The following is a 22,459-nucleotide window of genomic DNA, read 5'->3' as shown; positions in this document are numbered from 1 at the left end:
AATTCCTTACAGTCACTAAGATATTCTGATTTTCCCCCCCCCTCAGTTAAAATTTTTATATTTAAAAAAAAAATAAATCTTCCTTGCATGTGACCTTATCTAAATTCCTGTGGCGTTCTGTTAAGGATGAAGAAAAAGTATGGTCCTGTAGACTGTGAAATGCCTTTGTGTTATTTGACCAGAAGCAGGTTATTTCAATAGTGCACTACACTCTACAGTCCACTTTAGAGCAAACAGGAATACAGTGAAATCTTTCTGCTGTGAAGTATCTCTCAGCATCAACTCCTGCTTGGAGAAGCAGAGACAAGCTTTGTGCCCCTTCTCAGGAATAAGGCATTGGTGTGGCAAGTGAATGGGGCTTCTGAACACTATTTTTTGAAGATGAACTGACATCTCAGCATACTGGAGATACATTAGAACTTAACGAGCGACTCAACCGATGATGTTTTCTTGAGGAGCTACAATGATCCAGTGATATAAACAGCAACTTTTCCAGTAAGAATGTTTTAAATATTTTCTCCTGCACCTCTCGATCACGCCTGTAAAAAGATCAAAACTCAGGATGGAGCTCTACAAAACACTTTCCCCAGTGAAAGCATACATCTAAAACTGCATCTGCAATGGTGCTAGACTTTAGTATATAATATTTTGGTGACACCCTTTCCCAGTAATCTGAGGAAGAGAAGGCATCAACAGAAATCAGTAGAGAGGTGCTTTTTTTTGTTTTGTTTTTAGTATAGGTGAGCAACAAAAACTTATCATAACTTGGTCAGCCCTGAATTGGTCAGGCAGTTGGACTAGATGATCATTGTACGTTCCTTCCAACTGAAATACTCTATTCTATTCTATTAGACTAATTACATCCTAACAAACAGTTATTAGCATATATAGGCAGAAAAACTGAATCACATGTGGAAAGGGGCCAGAAATGATTACTTCTAACAAGGCCAGACAGACATCCCCTGCCTCCTCTCACAACAGCACAATACAGAACTGCCTAGCTCCCTATGCCTTGCTTAAGCTTAATTATGTCTAATAAACAATAAAGCTAAATTAGAACAGGATCCTCCTCACAGCCATGGGCACAAGGAAGGAAATGAATGGCAGCTGAGATGCCACAAGTCCAAACCCCCCACTGACAGGAGAACAGGAAAGCACTCATAGCTCACACTTGGTTTCAGTAAATAACATTATTCAAAAGAACTAGGCTGTGCCAAAGGTAGATTGCAAGAAGACACATGCTTGATGAGCAACAGACCTCTGAAGGTTGTTAACACGCTGCTTTTACACAACATTAATGAACTCCTGGGCATCAGTTTCAGGATTAAGCATGAGATTAGGCTTGTAGTTAACACCATGTGCTTTAGTCAGGCCTGCATACTTCTACATTTGCTCATCTTCGTACTTCCAAGAACTCTTTCTAAATATGAAGAGTTTTCTGAATCAGAATTTATTTGTATTCCTGAAACCAATGCAGAATAAGGGCAAAAGGAAAAAAAAAAAAAAACAAACCGAAAACAAACTGCATTGGTGAGTAAAACTTTTAATGAATATTTAACTCCAGAAAGTCTACTTTTACACTGATACTATCAGAATTTTTGGAAATGACACTAGGAAAAAACATTTATAGCAACAATCTGATTAATCTGAAAAAAGCTAAAATACATAGAGTAGCTTAAATCATACAAATATAAATTCAAACACATGTAAAAGAAAACAGATACCCATTGCATTTTAATACCAAAATAAGTGATTGTTAGATTCCTCATTAAAAAATCCTTTGTGGAAACTAAAATTTACTACAATAAAAGCACCTGCAACATTACTCTGACTTCGCATAATTTCCTGTTAATGACCTAGACTTAGCAATGTGATGGAAAACTTAACACAGTATTTAGTTCTTACATAAAGGAACAAACTGGAAGAAAAACAAATTCAGAAAGGTTTTAAATTACTCAAAAAGACAAAAGAATTTCCTTCATTTCCCTTTATTTTACAATCAGTTCTTTAAGGGATCAAAGCATGTTAACACAACTGTTTTATTTAGAAATGTTAAATACAAGACAACTTATTTCTCCTACACTTTTTCTCCCCACTCCTTCCCTGCTGAAGGAATAACATTAGTTTTTGCTCATGCTATTAAACAATATAAATGTCTTGTCCATAGTGGGAAGCTATCATGTTTAAAATTAAAGAAATATTTATTTCCAAATATACATCTTCCTGGCATGTAAACCCATATAGGACTGACATTAATGTTTTGTGAAGAATAGAATGCTTCCAATATCTATCTTGTAAGAAGGTGGAACTAAATAAAATACAAATAATGAAAAACTGGATTACTGGAAACATTGGAGGTGAAATCTGATGTTTGGCTGAGACCAGGAAAAAGAAGCACTAAAGACAGAAGTAGTTGAACAAAAAGCAGGCCTTGTCTCTGTGAGCAATACTAACACCTGAAGGAAATCATCTTGTACTTTGAGTAAGAGTTTATTCACACAAAAAGGTCTACCTATTATAATCCTGTTAAACATACAGTTTTGATGAATAATTGTTTACCTAATTAGATATTTTCTTGGCTTAACTGGAAAACAAAGACATAATTTGCCTATAATACAAATCAGATTTTACGTAAAATATTTGTATCGATTTTTCTCTTGACACTTTGCTTTGCTCATTTATTTGTCAGCAAATCAAGCAACCTGCTGAACCAGACTAAATGAAGAAGCCAGGTCTCCCCATGTATTTGGAGACCAAATGAGGAGTTAACTATCCCTACTAGGTTACATTGCCAAGTGCTGGAATAAAATGTATGTGGAAGGAAGCGCAGAAAAAAAATATATTTGAAAAACAAAGGATGGCACATTTTAGAGTCCTGTTTTTAAAACAAAACAAGATTTATGTGGAAAATGCAGGTATCAATATCTAGCAAATCAACTTCTTATATTTTTCTATTTAAATACGTAAATTACCAGAAAGCCTTCATTATCAATACTGTAAGTTAATAAATACTGTGAAGGAAAAAGTGATGCTTAATTTTGCATGTCCATGTTGCATTTCTTGGTACAACTTTAGACCCTAAATGTAACATGAAACATTCCAACCATGATGTGGGTATGAAAAAACACAGTGCCTTGCAGAAGACAAACATCCTTCTATCACATGGAGTTTCTAAAAACTGCTAAAAATACTCTCTTTTTCAACCTTTCTACCCTTTCTAGAGTAATCCTTCTGCTCTTTAGGACAACCTATGGAACTCCTATATGATACATCTGAGAAACTTTGCAAGTGTTCAGTTATTTTGGACAAATTTAGCTAAACAACCTTCATTATGTGGAAAGTATCCAAATGTTATCATCATAGTGTGGTAGGTTGACCCTGGCTGGGTGCCAGGTGCCCAGCAAAGCCGCTCTATCACTCCCCCTTCTCAGCTGGACAGGGGGGAGAAAATATAACAAAAGGCTCGTGGGTCAAGATAAGGACAGTTTAATAAAGTGAAAGCAAAGGTCGCGCACGAAAGCAAAGAAAAACAAATGATGTTATTCTCTATTTCCCATCAGCAGGCGATGTCTGGCCACTTCCTGGGAAGCAGGGCTTCAGTACGCGTAGTGGTTGCTCCGGAAAACGAAAATGCCCCCCTTCCGTCTCCCTTTACTTAGCTTTCATAGCTGAGCTGATGTCATATGGTATGGAATATCTGTTTGGTTAGTTTAGGTCAGCTGTCCCAGCTATGTCCCCTCCCAAGATCTTGCCCAGCCCCAGCCTGCCATTGAGGGGGGCAAAAATGTTGGAGAGACAGCCTTGATGCTGTGCCAGCACTGCTCAGCAGTAGCCAAAACACTGCTGTGTTATCAACACCTTTCCAGCCACCAATGCAGAGCACAGTGCTACAAGGGCTGCTATGGGGACAATTAACTCCATCTCAGTCAGACCCAATACACATAGCTTCAGTGTCCCAGTATGGCTACTATAAAAGAAACTCTAGGTTGAACACCTTGTCTTTGACAGTTGTCAGCAGTAAGGGAAAATTCAAGAAAGTTAAGCTTTAGGTAACTTCTTTCCATCCTCCAGCATCTTGGCACAGAGATTTCTCGAGCCAGATGTTGGAATCTGTTTAAATACCTAATGATGGATTTTTCTCTCACAAGTTTGCTCAGTTACTTTTTGAATCCCTATAAAATTCAGGACCCACAGAGTCTTGTGGTCAAGTGTTCCACAATTAAACTGTGTGGTGTGCACAGAAGTATCTTCTTAGGCTTGAATCTGACACCTGGTTTTAGATGTGACTAAGCCTTTCCCTATGTCATGCATATTTCCTACACCTGAACTATATTCCCCTCTCAACCTTTTGTTCCCCAGACTAAGGAGTCTTTAGAAAAAGCAGTTCTTCATTTTTACTCATTCTTGACTTCCTCCAACCTCAACCCTGATCCATCTAATGGCAAAATTAGCCTCTCTTATTCTCCATTCTAACATTTTCATAGATTATGACCTCAAGTTCTTGCTCCTAAGTGGCAACACAGAGTTCATGGTTAATGATTATGTACAAAAATGTAATTTCTTTTTCGTTCCCAAATCTTTCCATGCCACTTTACACTTACATGAATGGGAATTTCAAGCAACATTTTACTGCTGTCACTCTGTCTCAGAAGGTCTTTCTGCTTTTCTTGGTTCATAAGTTTTCTATGCTTAGTCTGAAGGAGCTGTTAGCAGCTGCAGGCTTTCTTATCCTGTTATTCACCTTCTTTTCCTGACTAACTGTGAAAATACTAAATAATGACATGTTCAAAACTAACTATGTAACATATACGTAAGGTAAATACAGATAGCATGTGTAGGAAAAATACACAGATATCTGCAGTGCTTTCTGTTCATCAGCCTAAAAATTGTATTTTAATCTGAAAACTTTCTACCCGTTATGCTACCAGATAATACTCTTTTGTTCCGATATGAAATAAAGGAAAACCTGTTTTATTTCAACTTCATCTGCTGTGCATTTGAAAGTAAATGGATGACTTTTGTTACGTTTATAATCAACAGAGTAATTTCCTTCACAGTGAAAAAAGGAGAAACACTGTTATATCAAAATATGTCTTTTGACTAATGTTTCCCAGGGGTTTGCACTGTCTCCTCTGAATTGATAACTATTCAATAACTGATTTATGTCAATATTACTATCAAAAAAAAGGTTCACCAAAGATACTTTAACTGCACAGTATCCTGAAACATGTTGTTGACATTTAACCCCAGCTGGTAACTAAGCACCACACAGCTGCTCACTCACACCCCCCCGACCCAGTGGGATGGGGGAGAGAATCAGGGAAAAAAAAGTAAAACTTGTGGGTTGAAATAAGAACAGTTTAGTAGAAAAGAAAAGAAGAAACTAACAATGATAATAATAAAATGACAATAATAATAACAAAAGAATTGGAATATACAAAACAAGTGATGCACAACACAATTGCTCACCACTCACTGACCCATGGATGCCCAGTTAGTCCCCAAGCAGCAATCCACCTCCCCCGGCCAACTCCCACCAGTTTATATACTGGGCAAGACGTCACATGGTCTGGAATACCCCGTTGGCCACTTTGGGTCAGCTGCCCTGGCTGTGTCCCCTCCCAACTTCTTGTGCCCCTCCAGTGTTCTTGCTGGCTGGGCATGAGAAGCTGAAAAATCCTTGACCTAGTGTAAAGACTACTTAGCAACAACTGAAAACATCAGTGGGTTATCAACGTTCTTCTCATACTGAATCCAAAACATAACACTATACCAGCTACTAGGAAGGAAATTAACTCTAACCCAGCCAAAACCAGGACATATGTTTAGTGTTTGGGGTTTTTTTTAAACCCTGTAACCTTGTTCCCAACAGTAATATTTCTGTGCACCTCTTCTCCAATTTCACTTTTAAATAATAAATCACCACAACTATTAATGTTTGCTCTGTGCTCACTGTCTCTGAAGTAATGTAATTCAACAGAAAGTAATGACAAATAAAGTAACTAAGTATATCTAAAGTATACTGGGATAAAATGACACTTACACATGCCTTCTTTTTTCTCTTATTTTTTCCCCTACATTGAAATCCTCATTTTTTTTCAACTTAAATAGATTTACCAATTAAAAATAAAGCTAATTACAGTTGACTGAATTTTAATACCAAAAAAATATAATAGATGATATGACACTCGAGGACTTTCAAAGAAGCAGGATAAAAAAGACATTTTCAAATACCCAGAGTTAGTTCTGTTGTAGCTAAACTTTAAACAGAATTATCTCAAACAATGCTATAGGTGCTGTTATTATTTTCTAGTTAGTTCCAGATGATAACAAAGTTTTCTGGAATTCTTCCCAAACCCCCTCTTAAAAAAATCTCTATTTTAGTTGCTAGGAAAAAAGACAGCCTCACACCAAAATTTGAAGTGAACCTCTTAGTTCTTTTTAAAGTATCAGCTGTAAGCTTACGAACTATATTTTAATTATTGTTGATGATCAACTGGCATGATATGGGTTTTCCTGTTCATTTCTCACAGCCACATATTAGCTTGCCAGTTAAATCTTTCTGAATATTCTTATTTCTAAATCCTATCCCCTTTGACTGTGATCCATGCTTAATTTCTGCTGAGGAAAAGGCATAAAAAGCTTACAAGTTCAAATGCTTAATGGACTTATGAAGAAGAATGTTGTAAGAAGGATTGCTTGGACAATCAACCAGTTTCAACAACATACACTGCCCTTAAAAATACAGGTACTGCAACTTACTTAGTGGATGCTACTGCATTTAAATTGAAAAGCATCAATATCACATCCTTCCAATGCAAAGCACCATGGAAAACGAACTGAAATACACTGACTAAGGATGATGGCATTTATAAACACACTGCTCTCGCCAAAAGAATAACTTAGCAAAAATGAACTACCTGTATGCTTATTTGTGAAGATGCATTTATATCTTAAAAATGTACATGGAATTTGTAACTAGTTTACACATATAGAAAGTAACATGACAAATTTTGGAACTATTGAGTTATACGGGAAAAAACTACTGAAGTCAAAAATTGAAATATTTACAGCATAGTCAGCATGGGTTTCTGAAAATCAGGTCCAGCTTGACTAACCTGATCTCCTTCTATGACAAGGTGACCCGATCAGTGAATGAGGGAAAGTCTGTGGATGTTGTTTACCCGAACTTTAGTAAAGCTTTTGACACTGTTTCCCACAGCATTCTCCTGGAGAAACTGGCTGCTCATGGCTTGGATGGGCATACTCTTCACTAGTGTACAAACAGTATGTACACTCTGTATGGCCAAGCCCAAAGATTTATGGTGAATGGAGTTAAATCCAGTTGGCAGCCAGTCACAAGTTGTGTTCCCCAGGGCTCAGTATTTGGGCCAGTTGTGTTTAATATCTTTATCAGTGATCTGGATGAGGGGATCAAGTGCACCCTCAGTAAGTTTGCAGACGATACCAAGCTGGGCGGGAGGGTTGATCTGCTCAAGGGTAGGAAGGGTCTACAGAGGGATCTGGACAGGCTGGGTCGATGGGCCGAGGCCAGTTGTATGAGGTTGAACAAGGCCAAGTGCCGGGTCCCGCACTTGCATCACAACAACCCCATGCAACTCTACAGGCTTGGGGAAGAGTGGCTGGAAAGCTGCCCAGCAGAAAAGGACCTGGGGGTGTTGGTCGACAGCCGGCTGAAGATGAGCCGGCAGTGTGCTCAGGTGGCCAAGAAGGCCAACAGCATCCTGGCCTGCATCAGCAATAGTGTGGCCAGCAGGACTAGGGAAGTGATTGTCCACCTGTATTCGGCACTGGTGAGGCCGCACCTCGAGCACTGTGTTCAGTTTTGGGCCCCTCACTACAGGAAAGACATTGAGGTGCTGGAGCGTGTCCAGAGAAGGGCAACGAAGCTGGTGAAGGGTCTGGAGCGCAAGTCCTATGAGGAGCGGCTGAGGGAACTGGGGTTGTTTAGCCTGGAGAAAAGGAGGCTGAGGGGAGACCTTAGCGCTCTCTACAACTACCTAAAATGGAGGTTGTAGCGAGGTGAGCGTTGGTCTCTTTTCCCAAGTAACAAGCAATAGGACAAGAGGAAATGGCCTCAAGTTCTGCCAGGGCAGGTTTAGATTGGATATTAGGAAAAATTTCTTCACCGAAAGAGTTGTCAAGCATTGGAACAGGCTGCCTAGGGAAGCGGTTGAATCACCGTCCCTGGAGGTATTTAAAAGCCGTGTAGATGTGGCACTTAGGGACATGGTTTAGTGGTGGACTTGGCAGTGTTAGGTTAATGGTTGGAATCAATGATCTTAAAGGTCTTTTACAACCAAAATAATTCTATGATTCTATAAATAAAGTATATTCAATATTTTATAGCCACATCCTATTCTGTAAATAAGAAAATATAATGCTGTAGTTCTGTTTTCTATTAAAAATATCCAGAAAGTTCAAAAGATGAAACAACTGACCAAGCATGTCTGGCAATTGTTAACAGGTCTGATTCAAAGAACTGCAGAAAATGAAATGTTCTATTATAATTTTGCCTTCTTGAATTCGTTGTTCTGGCAGTCATAACATTATCTAAACATTGCTTTACTCCTCCCTGCACTGAGTTTTACTAAACTTTATATTTTAGAAAATGATTCATAATCCATTCGTGAATAAAATTAATGTGCAAACTGGTACAGCTACAGCAGAAACCATGCAGATTTATAACCACCCTGTCATAACCAATCTCACCTTGGTGTAGGGAAGATCAGAGTATGAGGTTAGTAGCAGGATAGACATATCCTATGGTACTTAATTAGGAATAAGGATAGGTCCTTATTTTCAACTCTGGAGCTTGTGAAGGACAGGTCCTCCTTGTTTTCAACTCTATTATCAACACAACACAACTTTCTATATTGTGGCAAAACTTGAAAATTTTCTGTACAAACATTACTTTCCATAGTAATGATAATAAAGAATGGACTAAGTTCTGATTTATGGCTGCACAAATACATAATGAATTTTATCTTGTATAATGATGCCAAATGATTCCATCATGATACAGCAAATACAGCAAAACTAGATATATTTTAACTTCTGTTAACCAAGCACAACTAGTCTGAAATTACTATAGAAAAAATGTGTGCAACTTTTAAATCTTTTCAGCAGATGTTGAAGATGCACTGAGTAACATTAGATACAGACTAAGAGCCATCTGATAGTCTGCAGTGATCTCCATATAATAACAAATGCACTATTGGCCCTGAGATAGTGCCTACTTAATCCACGACTATATGAGATGGACCAAATAGGGTTATCGGAAAGCTCATGTCTGCATTTACATTAGCAAGTAACTCTGGGGAATAGCAGATGATGAGAAGATCAGAGCAGTTTGGGCTGAGGCTTCTACAGCTACAGTAAATGCAGCTTGGATTTGTGTCTATACTTTACAATCAATTTAGTCTGGGATTTTACTTCAGACTAGATTTAGCCTTGAGTCCTCAAATACAATGTACCCACCATTCATGTGGTTCAAAGCTGTCCAAGTCATTGACTTGAGATCTATATGTCCCTGTTAGGGTACATTATGTGTTGGAGCCTCTTTGGTGTGTAGCTGAAAAAGAGGTTACCATTAAATTTCCTCAGAAAGGAATTAACAACAGAAATATTCCGTGAACCAAACCAATAGAAGGTAAGTAAGGACAAAAGGGGAATTTGCTTCAGAACTGCACAACTATTCCAAACCAAAAGGCAGACTTGTATCTAAATCTTGCTTCTCAAGAGAAGAATTTGGAAAAAAGTGCCTAATAAACACAGAATCCAAACAACCTAGAAGGCGTCAGTATATCAAAATGTGAATTGAAGAATTCGTGAGCTGCACATGCTGAATTATATAATCAAGGTCATCTCACATGACTGCAGGGATACTGCCTACAACCACCTGCAAGTACAAAGCTGTAAGACTAGCAGCATGCCTATTAACACAAGATTGTTCAAAAAAGTTGGCAGTTCTCATTTCCATTGCTGTAAAAAATATGTCTTTTAAACAACAGCTTAATGGTTCTAGTAACAGAAAACATCTTCAATTTCAAGGGGAAGGAAAATTAAAAAAAAAAGAAAGAAAAAGATGAAGGCTGCAATTAGAGGACTTGGAAACAAAGACAGAAAGGTTGGTGAATTGTCAGTGCTGATTACAACAGTGGAGAAATAAAAACTAGCCAGGGTGAAATTAAAGTATTGTGAACCCCTGCAACTGGAATGAAAAGAAATCTCAGTAATCAACTAAATACAAGTGTACTTTATTACGCTGCTGAAGTGGGCTGAAGTATTCTTAATGTAATAATATTCAACAATTGAAAATAATAGCAGCTAAATTCAGCACATACCTTGGAGAAAAGGGTATTGTTCAACTTCACAAATTACTAGTTTTGGAGTGTACAACTGAAGGCACTTAAAAAAAAAATAATGTATGATTTTCTTAACTCATTTCATAAGCTACCTTCAAATGAAGTTCCCCAAAGGCATTTTTGGTAACCTCTGTCAGCATACATGAATGACAAACTTGTGCCATTGGCAACACACAATTCAACTTCTATCTGATTGCATGAACTCAGTAGTTCTCAAATATCACAGTTAATATGAACTGAGAAAGCTATATGAAGAACAGTATTCTTTCTTACAGTAAACTTTTTAAATAAATAGAAATAAAGTCCTATTTTTCCTTCTCTACAGTGGAAAAATACAGTTCCAGCATTTAACCCAAGTACCTCCAGCTTGAATAGAAGTTTATCTTCTTTCAGTTACCACCACAGTTGTGGCTTTCAAAACCTGCAACAGCAGATGTGGAGTCACTGTCTCTGAAAGATGTTTCTCACAACAGCTATTTTCATTTTATTTGTAAACTCTTTCATAGTTTACAAAGTCACAACAGTATCGGAGCACAGTAATGATGCTCAAGTTGTGATTCAGACATTATACTTAGTCTTGAGTGCTTTAGCGAGACTTGTTTTGATTTTTAGCATCATTGAAAGATATTACTACCCTATAGAACATTGTTGAAGACAAGCGAGTTACCTGAAATTAATCTTACCCACTGACTCCTGTGCGCAAGTTTCTTAACTGCTTTATTAAACACACAGTGAAAATGGATTAGGGTGTAGCCAAAAATGTTGAATATAGAAATGAATGTTCTTTCATAGACATGTCTTTTCAAATAGGTGAATAGAGTAGGCAAAATTTTTTTAAAAATTAATTTAAGAGATAGCAGTGTGAAATTAATTCATTAAGTTAAAATGTGCAGGTATTGTTAATAATAACTGATTTGTATACTTAATCAGAAAAACGTCTACAACAACCTAGTATTTCACAAATTGTACTTTCTAGTGCACATTCTGTACTCTGTTCAGAGATCTGAATAACCAGAAGGACAACTTACTTTCTGAACCAGTGCCAAACTGAAGATTCCTATGCTGAAATATTTTGTTGTTTTGAAATGAATCTTAAAAGTTAAAGGCAGCAAAGATTTAGTGGAATAATGCCTACTAATGACAGGCCAGAGGACAGCTGAAATCAGATTTAATTTGAAAACCACTGTCCATAACTGATGGCACATTAGGCATCACTTCAGAACCTCTTCATATTCACCTACATACTGCATCATATCTAGCATTATTTGAGTTTCACACTACAAAAATATTAATTATAATTAAGCATAGAACAGCCAAAATTTAGCACAGATTTATACACACTTTGAAATAGTTGGAGTTTTTTGATCAGTAATTCCTGAACTACTGCTGGGAGGAAAAAAAAAAAAAAAAAAAACCGATAACCACAAGAATACTTACAGAGAAAAATGGCAAGAAAATGAAGGAACTGAATGATGGAAGATCTGAGTAATGACAGAAGCAGCAAATTACATATTCTATCTGATTTAAAGAGATTCATCTTATTCATATTAGACAAAAAATTCAAAACAAGAATAAGAATTGGGCTTTTTTAAATTCTGTGAGGGGAAAGTAGAGTACAGATAGTCTGGAAAATGTAAGAGAAAAACATGTTGAACAAAAAAAAAATCTTATGCAGGATCTACTGTAAAAAGTTACAAAATAGGTGAAACAAGAGCTTTTCGGAGGAAAAAGAAGAATTCTTGGTATCAGTAACTGTCATCCGCTATCTAGGGAGAACTGTCATACGGACGATCTGAAATGCACAACTAAGGGAGTCAGGTCAGAAAAAAAAAAGTAGATATGCAAATCTTCAGCATAAGCTGACAGTGAAGTTGTAGGAAAGCCTCAGATCACCCATGAATAGGATGGAGAAGGAAAAGTAAAAAAGGACCAAGAACCCCATGAGACTGGAAGAAAGGGCAGAATAGCTCTCAAAATAGACAGTCAAGGGCAATGCAAGTGGCAGAGCAAAGCACAAGACTGTCATGTATCAGAAAAACAAGAAAGGCCAGAATATTAAGGAAGAAGTGATCATTACTAGGAGCTAAAGCACTGGGGAGACAAAAGAAGATAAGGTTCTTAGTATTTCATGTAGTTCTAATGTTGTTGTACATTCCAGAAACAAACAGTAATTATACCAATTTCATAATCCCCCTACAAGTATCTATGCTACTATAAAGAAACTGTTTTTACTGGATTTGTTGAATACTAGTTTGTCCTTTGTTCCTCCCCCCAAGGTTGTGTTTGAATTTAGGTACTACGTCTTACACAGTGGAAAAGAGTTTAAAATTATTTTGAAAGCTTAATAGATTTTTCTGTGCAGGCTGCTTAAAAGCTTTGCCTCTAAAATAGTCTGCTTCAAATCAAATCAGGTTAATTTACGCATTTCAACCTACTAATCTGCAGTGTAGCAGAATGTTCTGCAGTAGGTAGATGAATCTTGTCATGACTACGTACTAATTATTTTACACACGGTAGGAGGCTGCCCTGTTTTGTAAAGTGGTATCAACTGTAGATTTCTGAAGTTCAAGTCTATTTTATGGTAATTTATTTTGTTTCTTACCTGGATGGAGATCTGCTATTCAGAAATTTATTATGCATAATAACATAAACCATATATTCAGTATTATTTCCAATTTTGTTGTTCATTTACAGAAGCAACAAAATGCTTGCATTTTTATTCAACTGTTCATATTATATCTACTATAAACACTTCTGATTTGATTTTAAATTTTACTGTTCAAAGTTGGAAACATCACACATTCTCACATTAAGGTAATCTATATGAACTATGTGTTAGCTATGGATGTTTTAATAAATTTGATACAAGGAACCAGAGAACTGTATAACATGTTAGGATTATTTTACATTTGTTCAGTAACAGCAATAAGACATCAGAAACAAAAGGAAAAAAAATCAAATGGCGGTCATGGTTTAGTTGTTAGTGTTCACTCTTATGAACACTAATAACCAGCATAACTAACAACAGGAGCTTGAGAAAAGATTCCAGTTTTAAAATACTAAACTAAACAACTTGAACTTGTAGCGTAGCCTCTCAAGACACATAAGTGTAGCTCAGCGAGGAAGGGCTCTGTGGGAAGAAGGAGCAGCTCCATCCTGCATGGCAGGGGTGCCCTGCAAAGTTCCTGTTGTGCTCCAGCTCCTTCCCCTGGTAACTCTGAATTACACACTGACTCCACACCCCTACCCACAACCTACACAGGAGAGTCCCTGCATCCATGACAAACACAAGCACAAACAATGCAATGGTACTGTGTCCACTAACTCTCATGTTTTAAGAACATTAGGAGTATGAGAAGAAAACCCTGAATCAGTAAGCTCAAAGAAGTTTCAGATAAGAATGCTTGTAATGGAGTGTTTCCCTTGCTTCTTTCTTTTTCTTTTTTTTTTTTTTTAAATAGTATCTAAAGGTAGAAAAGGTGAAACGTGCAATCATAAGTTACACTGAATCAATTTGAACTGAACACCCTGCAAAGACAGTGGCAATTATTTTGCTATATTGCATAAAACGATGCTTACAATGGGTTTGAAAATCTTTTTCAAAAGTGTTTAAGATCTAATAACAACAATCTATTTTTAAAGTAACGAAGGAAGCTTACTCTCCTACTCTCCTTACTTGAAGTAACATCTAAAAACCACGCAGCTGACAGCACTCAATAGCTTGGATCTGTGCTGCTTCATGCATCATCAAAGGTACTTTTCATCAACAGCAATCCAGTTTGTCACGAACAAATGCCCTGAAGACAAACTTACGGTTATCTATTACTACAGCTGTCATTTGGCTTACAGAATTTTCATTGTGTATAGCTAAAATTAAGAAGCCTCTTCGACTTTCCCATACTAGTTTTAGATTGCTGTATTGGCAGTTATAAAATGAAATTTAATAACTGAAAATAAACAGTATCTTACACAGACACTGGACCAATTTCATTGAGATAAACCAGGAATAACTGAACTAAAACAGGTTACTACATTTAACAATACTGTATGTTGAGAATGACCTACTTTTCAGAAGCACTGGTCTTACTTATTTTAAGCATCTGGTTTACACAAATCTGTCTGACTCAGACTACAAAAAATACAGAATTAAATTCCGATAGTGTCGTATCTGGTAGTGATACTTTGGGAGGTGATCATTCAGAGGACTTAAGTTAGGTTTAAGTAAACTGAGAGAATACCTATTCAATCAACAGAAACTGTGAAGTACCATTTTCAGAGAACAGCCATACACTTAACAGCTGCTGAAACAATAGTCAAAGGAGATTAAAATCTGACATATTTAACTAACCTAGCCTACTTTACTGAATATCCAGGATAACAATAAAGCACAATTGTGCACAAGAGTGCACAAGACTTTTTGAACAGGATGCTAGTATTTCTTTCTTAAGCCAAGTATATTTCTCTCTTTATCCATGCCATTTATTGAAGTACCCAGAGCATAAAATCCGTTAATCTGGAAACTGTTGGCCTATTCACATAGGTAGAACTAACAAAGGAGTTTCCCCACTGAGGAACCATTAACTTTACTTTTAGAGGAACAGGAAAATAAATTTGCAAGTAGAACCAAATGATGACATTAAGAAACACCTACAATAATTTATTTGCTATGTAATGGGAAGTCATTTAATGCCACATTGAACTCAATAAAATGTCTTGTATTTGAATGGTGCTTGATAATACTTCACCTCTACACAGGCATCCTTGCTCTGACAATTAGTTGTGCCTACAGCATGAGGCAGATGGGCTAAATGGTTTTGCTCACATCTCCACATGAACAGGAGATATGGCTATACAAAATCCCTTCTACGTATGCAGACTTCCTACAGAGGGAAAAAAATAATAATCCATGTACAAAGACAGCATTATGAAAAACTTCAAAACATGGAGTTCCACAGCTGCTTTAGGAGAACGTTAGCATAGGCTGCTGCCGAAAAGGTAGTTTCACCTAGCTCACCGCCTTGCACGTACTTACGTGATTTCATTTATGCCAACATAAAGCATTATGTAGACCCATAAGGAGCCAGATCATTAAACTCATCTAGGTGAAAAACTTACCCAACAGAGAAAAGTTTTATCATCTCAAAGCAACAGTGAAATCACAGCAGAGATGGACAGTTCAGCATACCAGGAAACCTCTGACAGCTCACTCATCAGAAAGACATTCACCTTTGCCATTCTAGATGATTCAGCTCATTGTGGGGCAGGAAAGCATGAGATCAGTGTAAGGAAAGTTGTAGTAATGGACAATGGCATATGTGGAAGCAAAGGCAGAAATATGTGTCAGTGGTTGCTTCATTTAGATGTCTCAAGTAGAAAGTGTGAACACATATCTTCCAAAAACTTGCAAGAAAACCCATTTTTGAAAAGCATGTGATAAATTCTCAGTTCCTGACTTCCCAATCTGCATAGGCAAAACACATGTGAAGCAGCTACTCTTAATACATACTCGTTTAAATTATGTCCAATATAAATCACAGAATCCTTTCAGTTGGAAAGGACCTCCTGAGATCATCCAAGATCATCCAGTTTAATCACCCTGCTAAAGCAGGGTCACCTAGACCGGGTTGTCTAGGACCATATCCCAGTTGGCTGTTGAATATCTCCAAGGATGGAAACCCCACAAATTAGGCAACTTAGGCCAGTGTTTGATGACCTTCACAGGACAAGCGCTTTCTTGTGTTCAGATAGAATTCCATGTGTTTCAATTTGTGCCCATTACCTCTTGTCCTCTCACTGGGCACTGCTGAGAACTTTTACAAATATAAACTTAATTCAGAAACTAAAGGAATACATGGGGACTAGAGATGCTAATTTTAAAACTACCTTTGAAATTACAGAAAAGTGTTATGAAAGTCTGATAAGTACAGAATCTAAAAGATGCACAAAATTAAAGAGCATATGTAGATGTGAGTAAGGCAATTTTTCCTTTCTCTCTTGTGTAGCAACATAATTCTCTTTCAGACTTTGGTCTTTAAGAACAATATTAATTTTAATAAAGCTTTCTTCTAGAAACACTGACTACTTCAAAGTAGCTAAGAAGCAAAACAAACTATTTTCTAGACTGTATCTAACATTCTATTATCATACTATAGAGTCATGCATCAAGATCCTGATCAATAAAGCACTTCAGAGCACATGCTTAATTAACTAAATTCATGAGTTGTTCTATTGAAGTCAGTTAGATTACTCGCATTCTTTAAGCATAAGAGAAAGTACTTTAAGTCATCCTCTCTGCATTCACAGTCAACTTCCATTTAGGCGCAGAAAAATTACCATGTATTTCAATAGTACTGGAAGCTGCCTTAAGAACTTGAAGCTAAAAAAATCTACAGGCTTCCCTATGCATATCACTGAGTTTTGATTTTGTATGGGCTTTGCACATCTAAATACCTTCCTCAGAGTAGTGTGGCTACATATCTTTTTCCTTCTTTTATTTTCCACATTGAATCTTCACTGGTGTCAATGAAAGCTACCAAAGAAAAATGGGCAAAAATTTGCAATATGCAAACATATTTGCAATCCACACTTACTTACGTTAAAAACAGTTGATCTAGTGGCCCAGAATTTCACACAATAAAAAAGTCCTTTTGCACATTATGAAAGGAATTTGAACTCACTTTTTGCAGAAATTCAGAAAGCTTCTATTCTGAGATTAAGATTTCTAAATTTTAATGTCTACAAGCATGCTGTGTACTTAAGCTACACAGGTAATGAAGATGTAGTCAATATGTTCAATGGAGCCTAAAACAGGATTCAGCTGACCAGCTACTCTAAGCCATAACTAATCTCTCTCTAGGCTCCTCTGAGTTTATTTACTAGGCCTCCATCAGCTATCATGGAACCTTAAGATACGTGACACAGCAATACACATACACACAAACTTACAGTAAGACACCTATATTTTTGCATTTGTATCTCAAACTGAACACCACCTCTGCTGTTCACAGTAAGCCCACAGGTAGGAAGGCCAGAGACTAGGAACCTCGGAGTTCCAGATCCGACAGACCTCTAAATACAGAAATTCCCATGTATTGGCGAGTAATATGCAAACCCATTCAAAGGCATGGTAGATGATAACTTCAAATTTTATGGGGAGTCATATTTAAGCATGTCATACAGGCAGCTACTGTCAGTTTTATAATTGCTAGTGGAAGTGCATATTTCTCAGAGTTCAGGTAAACACCACTATACAGGTATTTACATGCAAGAAGTAACCCAATACGCATCTCTCATGGTCCCCAACATGCTCTGCTGTACCACAGAATTCAAGCAGGGTTATATGAAGTGCCAAGACTGATTCTTCCTGCAAAGACAAGACAGAATGTGAAAATAAAGGCAGGGCTAAGCAGATGAGATGTATTAAGTGATATGGCTAACATCCCAATTAGGAAAGGTAAATGGCTGGCACAGGTATAAAGCTGACTTTATTTGATGGAGGAAGGAAATTAACCTTTTTTTTGTTTTGTTTTAAATCCTTGTTGGAGCAAAACATACAAGACAGGATGGGGGAAGGTGAGGATCTGAATGTGCATACTGCTGTATGCAAGACTGTAGTCCAGCTCAAAATCAGGACCTGCTTAGTCTACTTTCACTGGGCATTTGGCAACCCTGTCTCTCAATAAGAAACTGCAAAATAAATAGGAACAACTGACAAACTAGACCTGGATGATGAACAAAAGGGTACCATTGTATATACGTATCATTATAAATCTACAAATAGCATTTGGCTTTCTTCTTTTCTAGGAGAAAACCTGAGAGCTTATATAAATGTGAATGAGTGTATTTTAAGGTCACATTGAAAAGCTGAATTATTGTTTAAGAAACTTGGTTCTTCTCTATTGTAATCCTTACACAATCCTTACGTTAAAGACTGTACATAAAGTTATATATGCTGTTCAAGATAAAGAAGTATGGGTCTTTTTTTGAGTAACATTCTTACCTTCTTTTCTTTGAGTTTTATGTTATTTCAGATTGCACTTAGCACAAGATAAACAATAAGAGGTCACAGACTTCAGTGCTATACCACTGAAATATAATTGCCTGACACAATAAAGTCCTAATGAGCACAGCTGTTGTCTATGGGAGGTTGCCTTGGCAACAAAGTTATCCCAGAAGATAACTATCCATGCAGTAGAAGGTGATGACAGTCAGTTGCCTGACCAAGATGCAAAAAGTATAAAAACTTTTCAACTGCTCAAGTCGAAGGGAAGCTTTATGCATCAGGAATCTACTGACATAAAGGAAAATACTGACTTGCTGAACACAAAAGGATCTAGAAACTCCCCCAAAAATGCAGAGTTAGAATAAGGACGTTTTGTTTAAACAGGAACATGTTTAGACTGCCAGTCTTGCAAGTAAAATTTCCTTCGTTCATGTGTTCATGTCTTCCTGTGGTGTCCAAGAACTAAATTTGATTTAAATCATACTTTTAGATTTACTTTTAAAGAAAACAATGTGAAAGGGTGCTCGTGCTCTTGAGTTATAGCGAAAGAGTGTGAGATCAAGGCTGGGTTCAGTAAACAGCACGATGTTGAATTCCAGCTCTCTGGTAGGAAGTTTAAAAAAAAAAAAAAAAAAAAAAAAAAAGGAAAAGTGGCAGAATCAAAGGGAGAGGCATTTCCTGAGTACAGGCTCCAGAGGCCACTGATGCTTTTTAATCCAGGAGCTGGTTCTCTGATGGTATATGGCAGGTGGACAAAAAGAGTCACTACCAAGTCACACAGTATTTTTACCTTTATTTCCTAAGAAAATTAAACTTTCACATTTTATGACTGGGCAGGAAAGGTTATATCCCACTATGTCTGTCTCCCCTACTCCAGAAACATTTAACCCACTGTCCAGTTTCAATCAAATTGACAAATGCCTAGAAATCTTAAAGACATGATCCTACCCATGTGTTAGTAATTGGGTATTAAATATTCAGATGTCCAGGCACTTTTATCAAGGTCACTAAGCAAGACTCTAAAATTAAGTTGTTGTTGAAAAAGAGAGGAAGTGTTCATGAACTAAAAGGATAAAAATAATGGAATAGGATCTGTGTTGCTCACTGAATTACTAAGTGGTCTTGAAAAAGAATAGTCTGGTAGAGATGAAAAATTATCCAGGATAGCTTTTACTGGTAAAAAACAAAGCTGGCTGCAAAAAGTTGCAGAAAGCTGTCATGCCACTGAATAATAAAATGGCAAATTAAATTCAGTCTGGATATACACACAGAGGGAAAAACCCTGTAAAGCATACACACCTGATGCTGTCCTTGGCATTAACCATTAAGACTGGACTAAGCTGGACTAACTACAGTTACCTGAAAGCACTCATATTAAACAGGAGAAAAGGCATGAGAAATTTTAAGTATGGAAATAAAGAAAGAAATAGAAAACAATTTCATCTCACTTTATGAATCTATGGTATGCTCATCTCTTAAAGAAGTTTGTTTAGTATATGACAGAAACAAAATTTATCATAAAACTATAAAGACTACAGAGAAGAAAGGCAAGCACAAAAAGTGCATGAAATGGCTTCTATAAGTACAGATATTTTCAGCTTGGAAAAGGAGTGATTGCATACAGAGACAGAAAACAGTTTTGAAGCAGGTGATGGGGAAAAAGTGAATAAAGAATGATTTGACACAATTTCTCATAATCAAAGAAATAAGTGGAAGTGAATTCAAAGAATCTTTTGTTAAATCAAAGGAGGAGAATTTCTTTTCACACTGCATAAAGAAATTGCAAAAAATCACTGACACAGGATGTTTTAAACTATAGATTTTAAAACAATTAGATACATATTTAATAATACTCAATGGGCATTTTTGTAAAAAAATGTGTAACAGAGAAAGATATAATAAAGCTTCTGAGTAGTAGAAGATGGGAGGGTATATACCTTACCCACTGTTTTGCTCTCGCTCTGAATATTTGTTGTTGTCCACCTAACCTAACCTGGTTCAAGGATCTTTATGGTCCAAAAAATGCTTTGTATAAAAAAAGAAAAAAGACCAGACCACTGAGACAGTGAGAGGTCTTATGCTCCTGCTGAAGAAAAGGACAAGAACAATTGTCTACTTAATATTATGGGCTTAATATGGAAAAGAGATGTTAGAACCGCCATAAAAAGAAAAATATTCCTGGCCGTGAAAAATTAAACCTGCTTTCAGTAGATGTATTGTGAGTCTCTTGTCTCAGGTGGCTTAAGGCTTTGATTTAGACCAAAGTAGTAATAATATCTCTCTTGTACAGATGCTCTGGTGTCTGCTGAGAAATGCACTCTTACTTCAACTTTAATTGATTTTATTTTTTTTTAAATAAATACTAATCACAAGACACCTCAACTGAAAAACAGACCTAAATCATTCTCGTGTGCAGGGAATCAAAATCTCTGATTGAGTCCACGTAAAAAATGGAAACACAGGAAAAAAACTGTAACTGCATTTTTGAACATTTCTTAAACTTCAGTGACTGATGGCCAGACACATAACATTATTACATATAACCTTTTTCCCTCCCCTCTTTTCTCTCTCTTTTGTTTTTTTTTTCAGCAAGAGGTGGTGGTGTTGCAATTTTTATAACCAAATTTTTATTTTAATATGTTCCTGGAGTTAGAACTCTTCTTTTACATTTGGATAAAGAGAAAACCTGTGCTTCTGCAGTATTTCATGACCTTCAATAAGATTTTTGGGTCCTCAGCACGACTGGAAAATGATACCAATGTTGTTTATTAAATATAACATTAGATGTCTACTTTTAAACAAAATCCCCTTGATCAAAAGCTAGAAATGAGCTACATGAATGATACCAACAAATAAATGGGAAACAAAGATGTCTGTTACCATATTGGTCAATAGAGTATATGAGGTCCAACATGAGATACATGACAATAAAAATGAACACTAAGTCAAAGACAGGGAAAATAAACTTCATCCCTCTTTGAAGAAGGAAAGGCTATAAATGGCTGGTCAAGTACATGTGATAATACTTGGTCTAATGAAGATACACTTACATTTTCCAGAAAAATGAGAGAATGTTTATTTTGAGAAAAGGAAGCATTAGTCACTTGGATGAAGAAAGATTAAATTTCAAGGAGGGAAAAATACATTTTTCTGGACTCACTTGCAGGATTTCAGGAAGAGAGGCATAAGCCAGTACATTCCACCAGCAATGCGTGCTCTCTATTGAAGTTTCTCAAATGGATTCAACCTGAGAAATGTACTATCTACCAAGAACGAAAATCTTCTTCGGAAAAGACAGCAAATAAGCTGGAAAAGGACAAGAAATCATTCTGGTTTAACACTAGGGTTCAAATCACAGCTCTGCTCTCTCATCCTCTCTCCCTTGCACTGGCTGTGGTACTCATCAGCCCCCTCACTGGGCTAATCTGAAGAAAACTAACAAATACTGCCAAGGAGCAGGGGGTAACAGGAACTAGGGAAAAAAAACTATTTCAGCAGTGAGACAGTAAATCAACCACCAGTATTGTCCAATTCTATCAGTGTTATTATTTGCTTTTTCCTATATGTTTTGTAAATCTCTGTAACTGTTTTGCATTTTACATGGTAGGATTATACACTCTAATTTGCATTTATTTTCCATGGTAAGCCTTAAGATATCTTGGTAACACTAAAGTTTTCCTCACACAAGAACAGGGTAAAGCTGTAAAGTAGGACAGCAGGGCACTGTAAACAGTACCTATCTCACCTGCCTGTTTTGGTGTAGCCAATGAGTCTGAGTATGTGACTCATTTCAACTACATCAGCCTACTGGTGGGCTGGCAATACAGCAGTCAGCTAAATGGTACTAAACAAAAAGGCTTCCTGGCGGGAGAAAATATTAGGCTGTACACTTGAACTCTAAACATTCACACGACACTTGCCACCTTGTATTTAAGATTGAAAACTAATATACATAGCTGCTAGGATTTTTTTCATCCCCCCCCGCCCCCAAGCAAGTTTTCAGCTATGGAACTTGTGTCAGTGCCTCTTCTGCAAATTATGTACTACTACAGTTACTTACACAGAGAAA

General features: G+C 36.9%; 1 protein-coding gene across 4 annotated transcripts in view; it reads right to left on the bottom strand.

The window, feature by feature from the left end:
* Positions 1 to 22,459, bottom strand: part of TBC1D22A (TBC1 domain family member 22A) — a 186,592-nt gene that overhangs the window by 53,301 nt on the left and 110,832 nt on the right. Inside the window, exon 12 of one of the 4 annotated variants that reach the window (XM_041123586.1) lies at positions 9,474 to 9,595. The exons of the other annotated variants lie outside the window; for them this stretch is intronic. Within the exon in view, the coding sequence (XP_040979520.1) occupies positions 9,557 to 9,595 (39 nt within the window). The 3' untranslated portion in view covers positions 9,474 to 9,556. Of the gene's footprint in view, positions 1 to 9,473; positions 9,596 to 22,459 lie in introns of those variants that run through there. 4 annotated transcript variants of the gene reach the window in all.

This window comes from Aquila chrysaetos, chromosome 5 (genome assembly GCF_900496995.4).
Source record: "Aquila chrysaetos chrysaetos chromosome 5, bAquChr1.4, whole genome shotgun sequence".
In the NCBI taxonomy this organism is placed as follows: domain Eukaryota; kingdom Metazoa; phylum Chordata; class Aves; order Accipitriformes; family Accipitridae; genus Aquila; species Aquila chrysaetos.
Note: the sequence above shows the minus strand (reverse complement) of the source record. Positions and strands in the feature narration are given on the sequence as shown.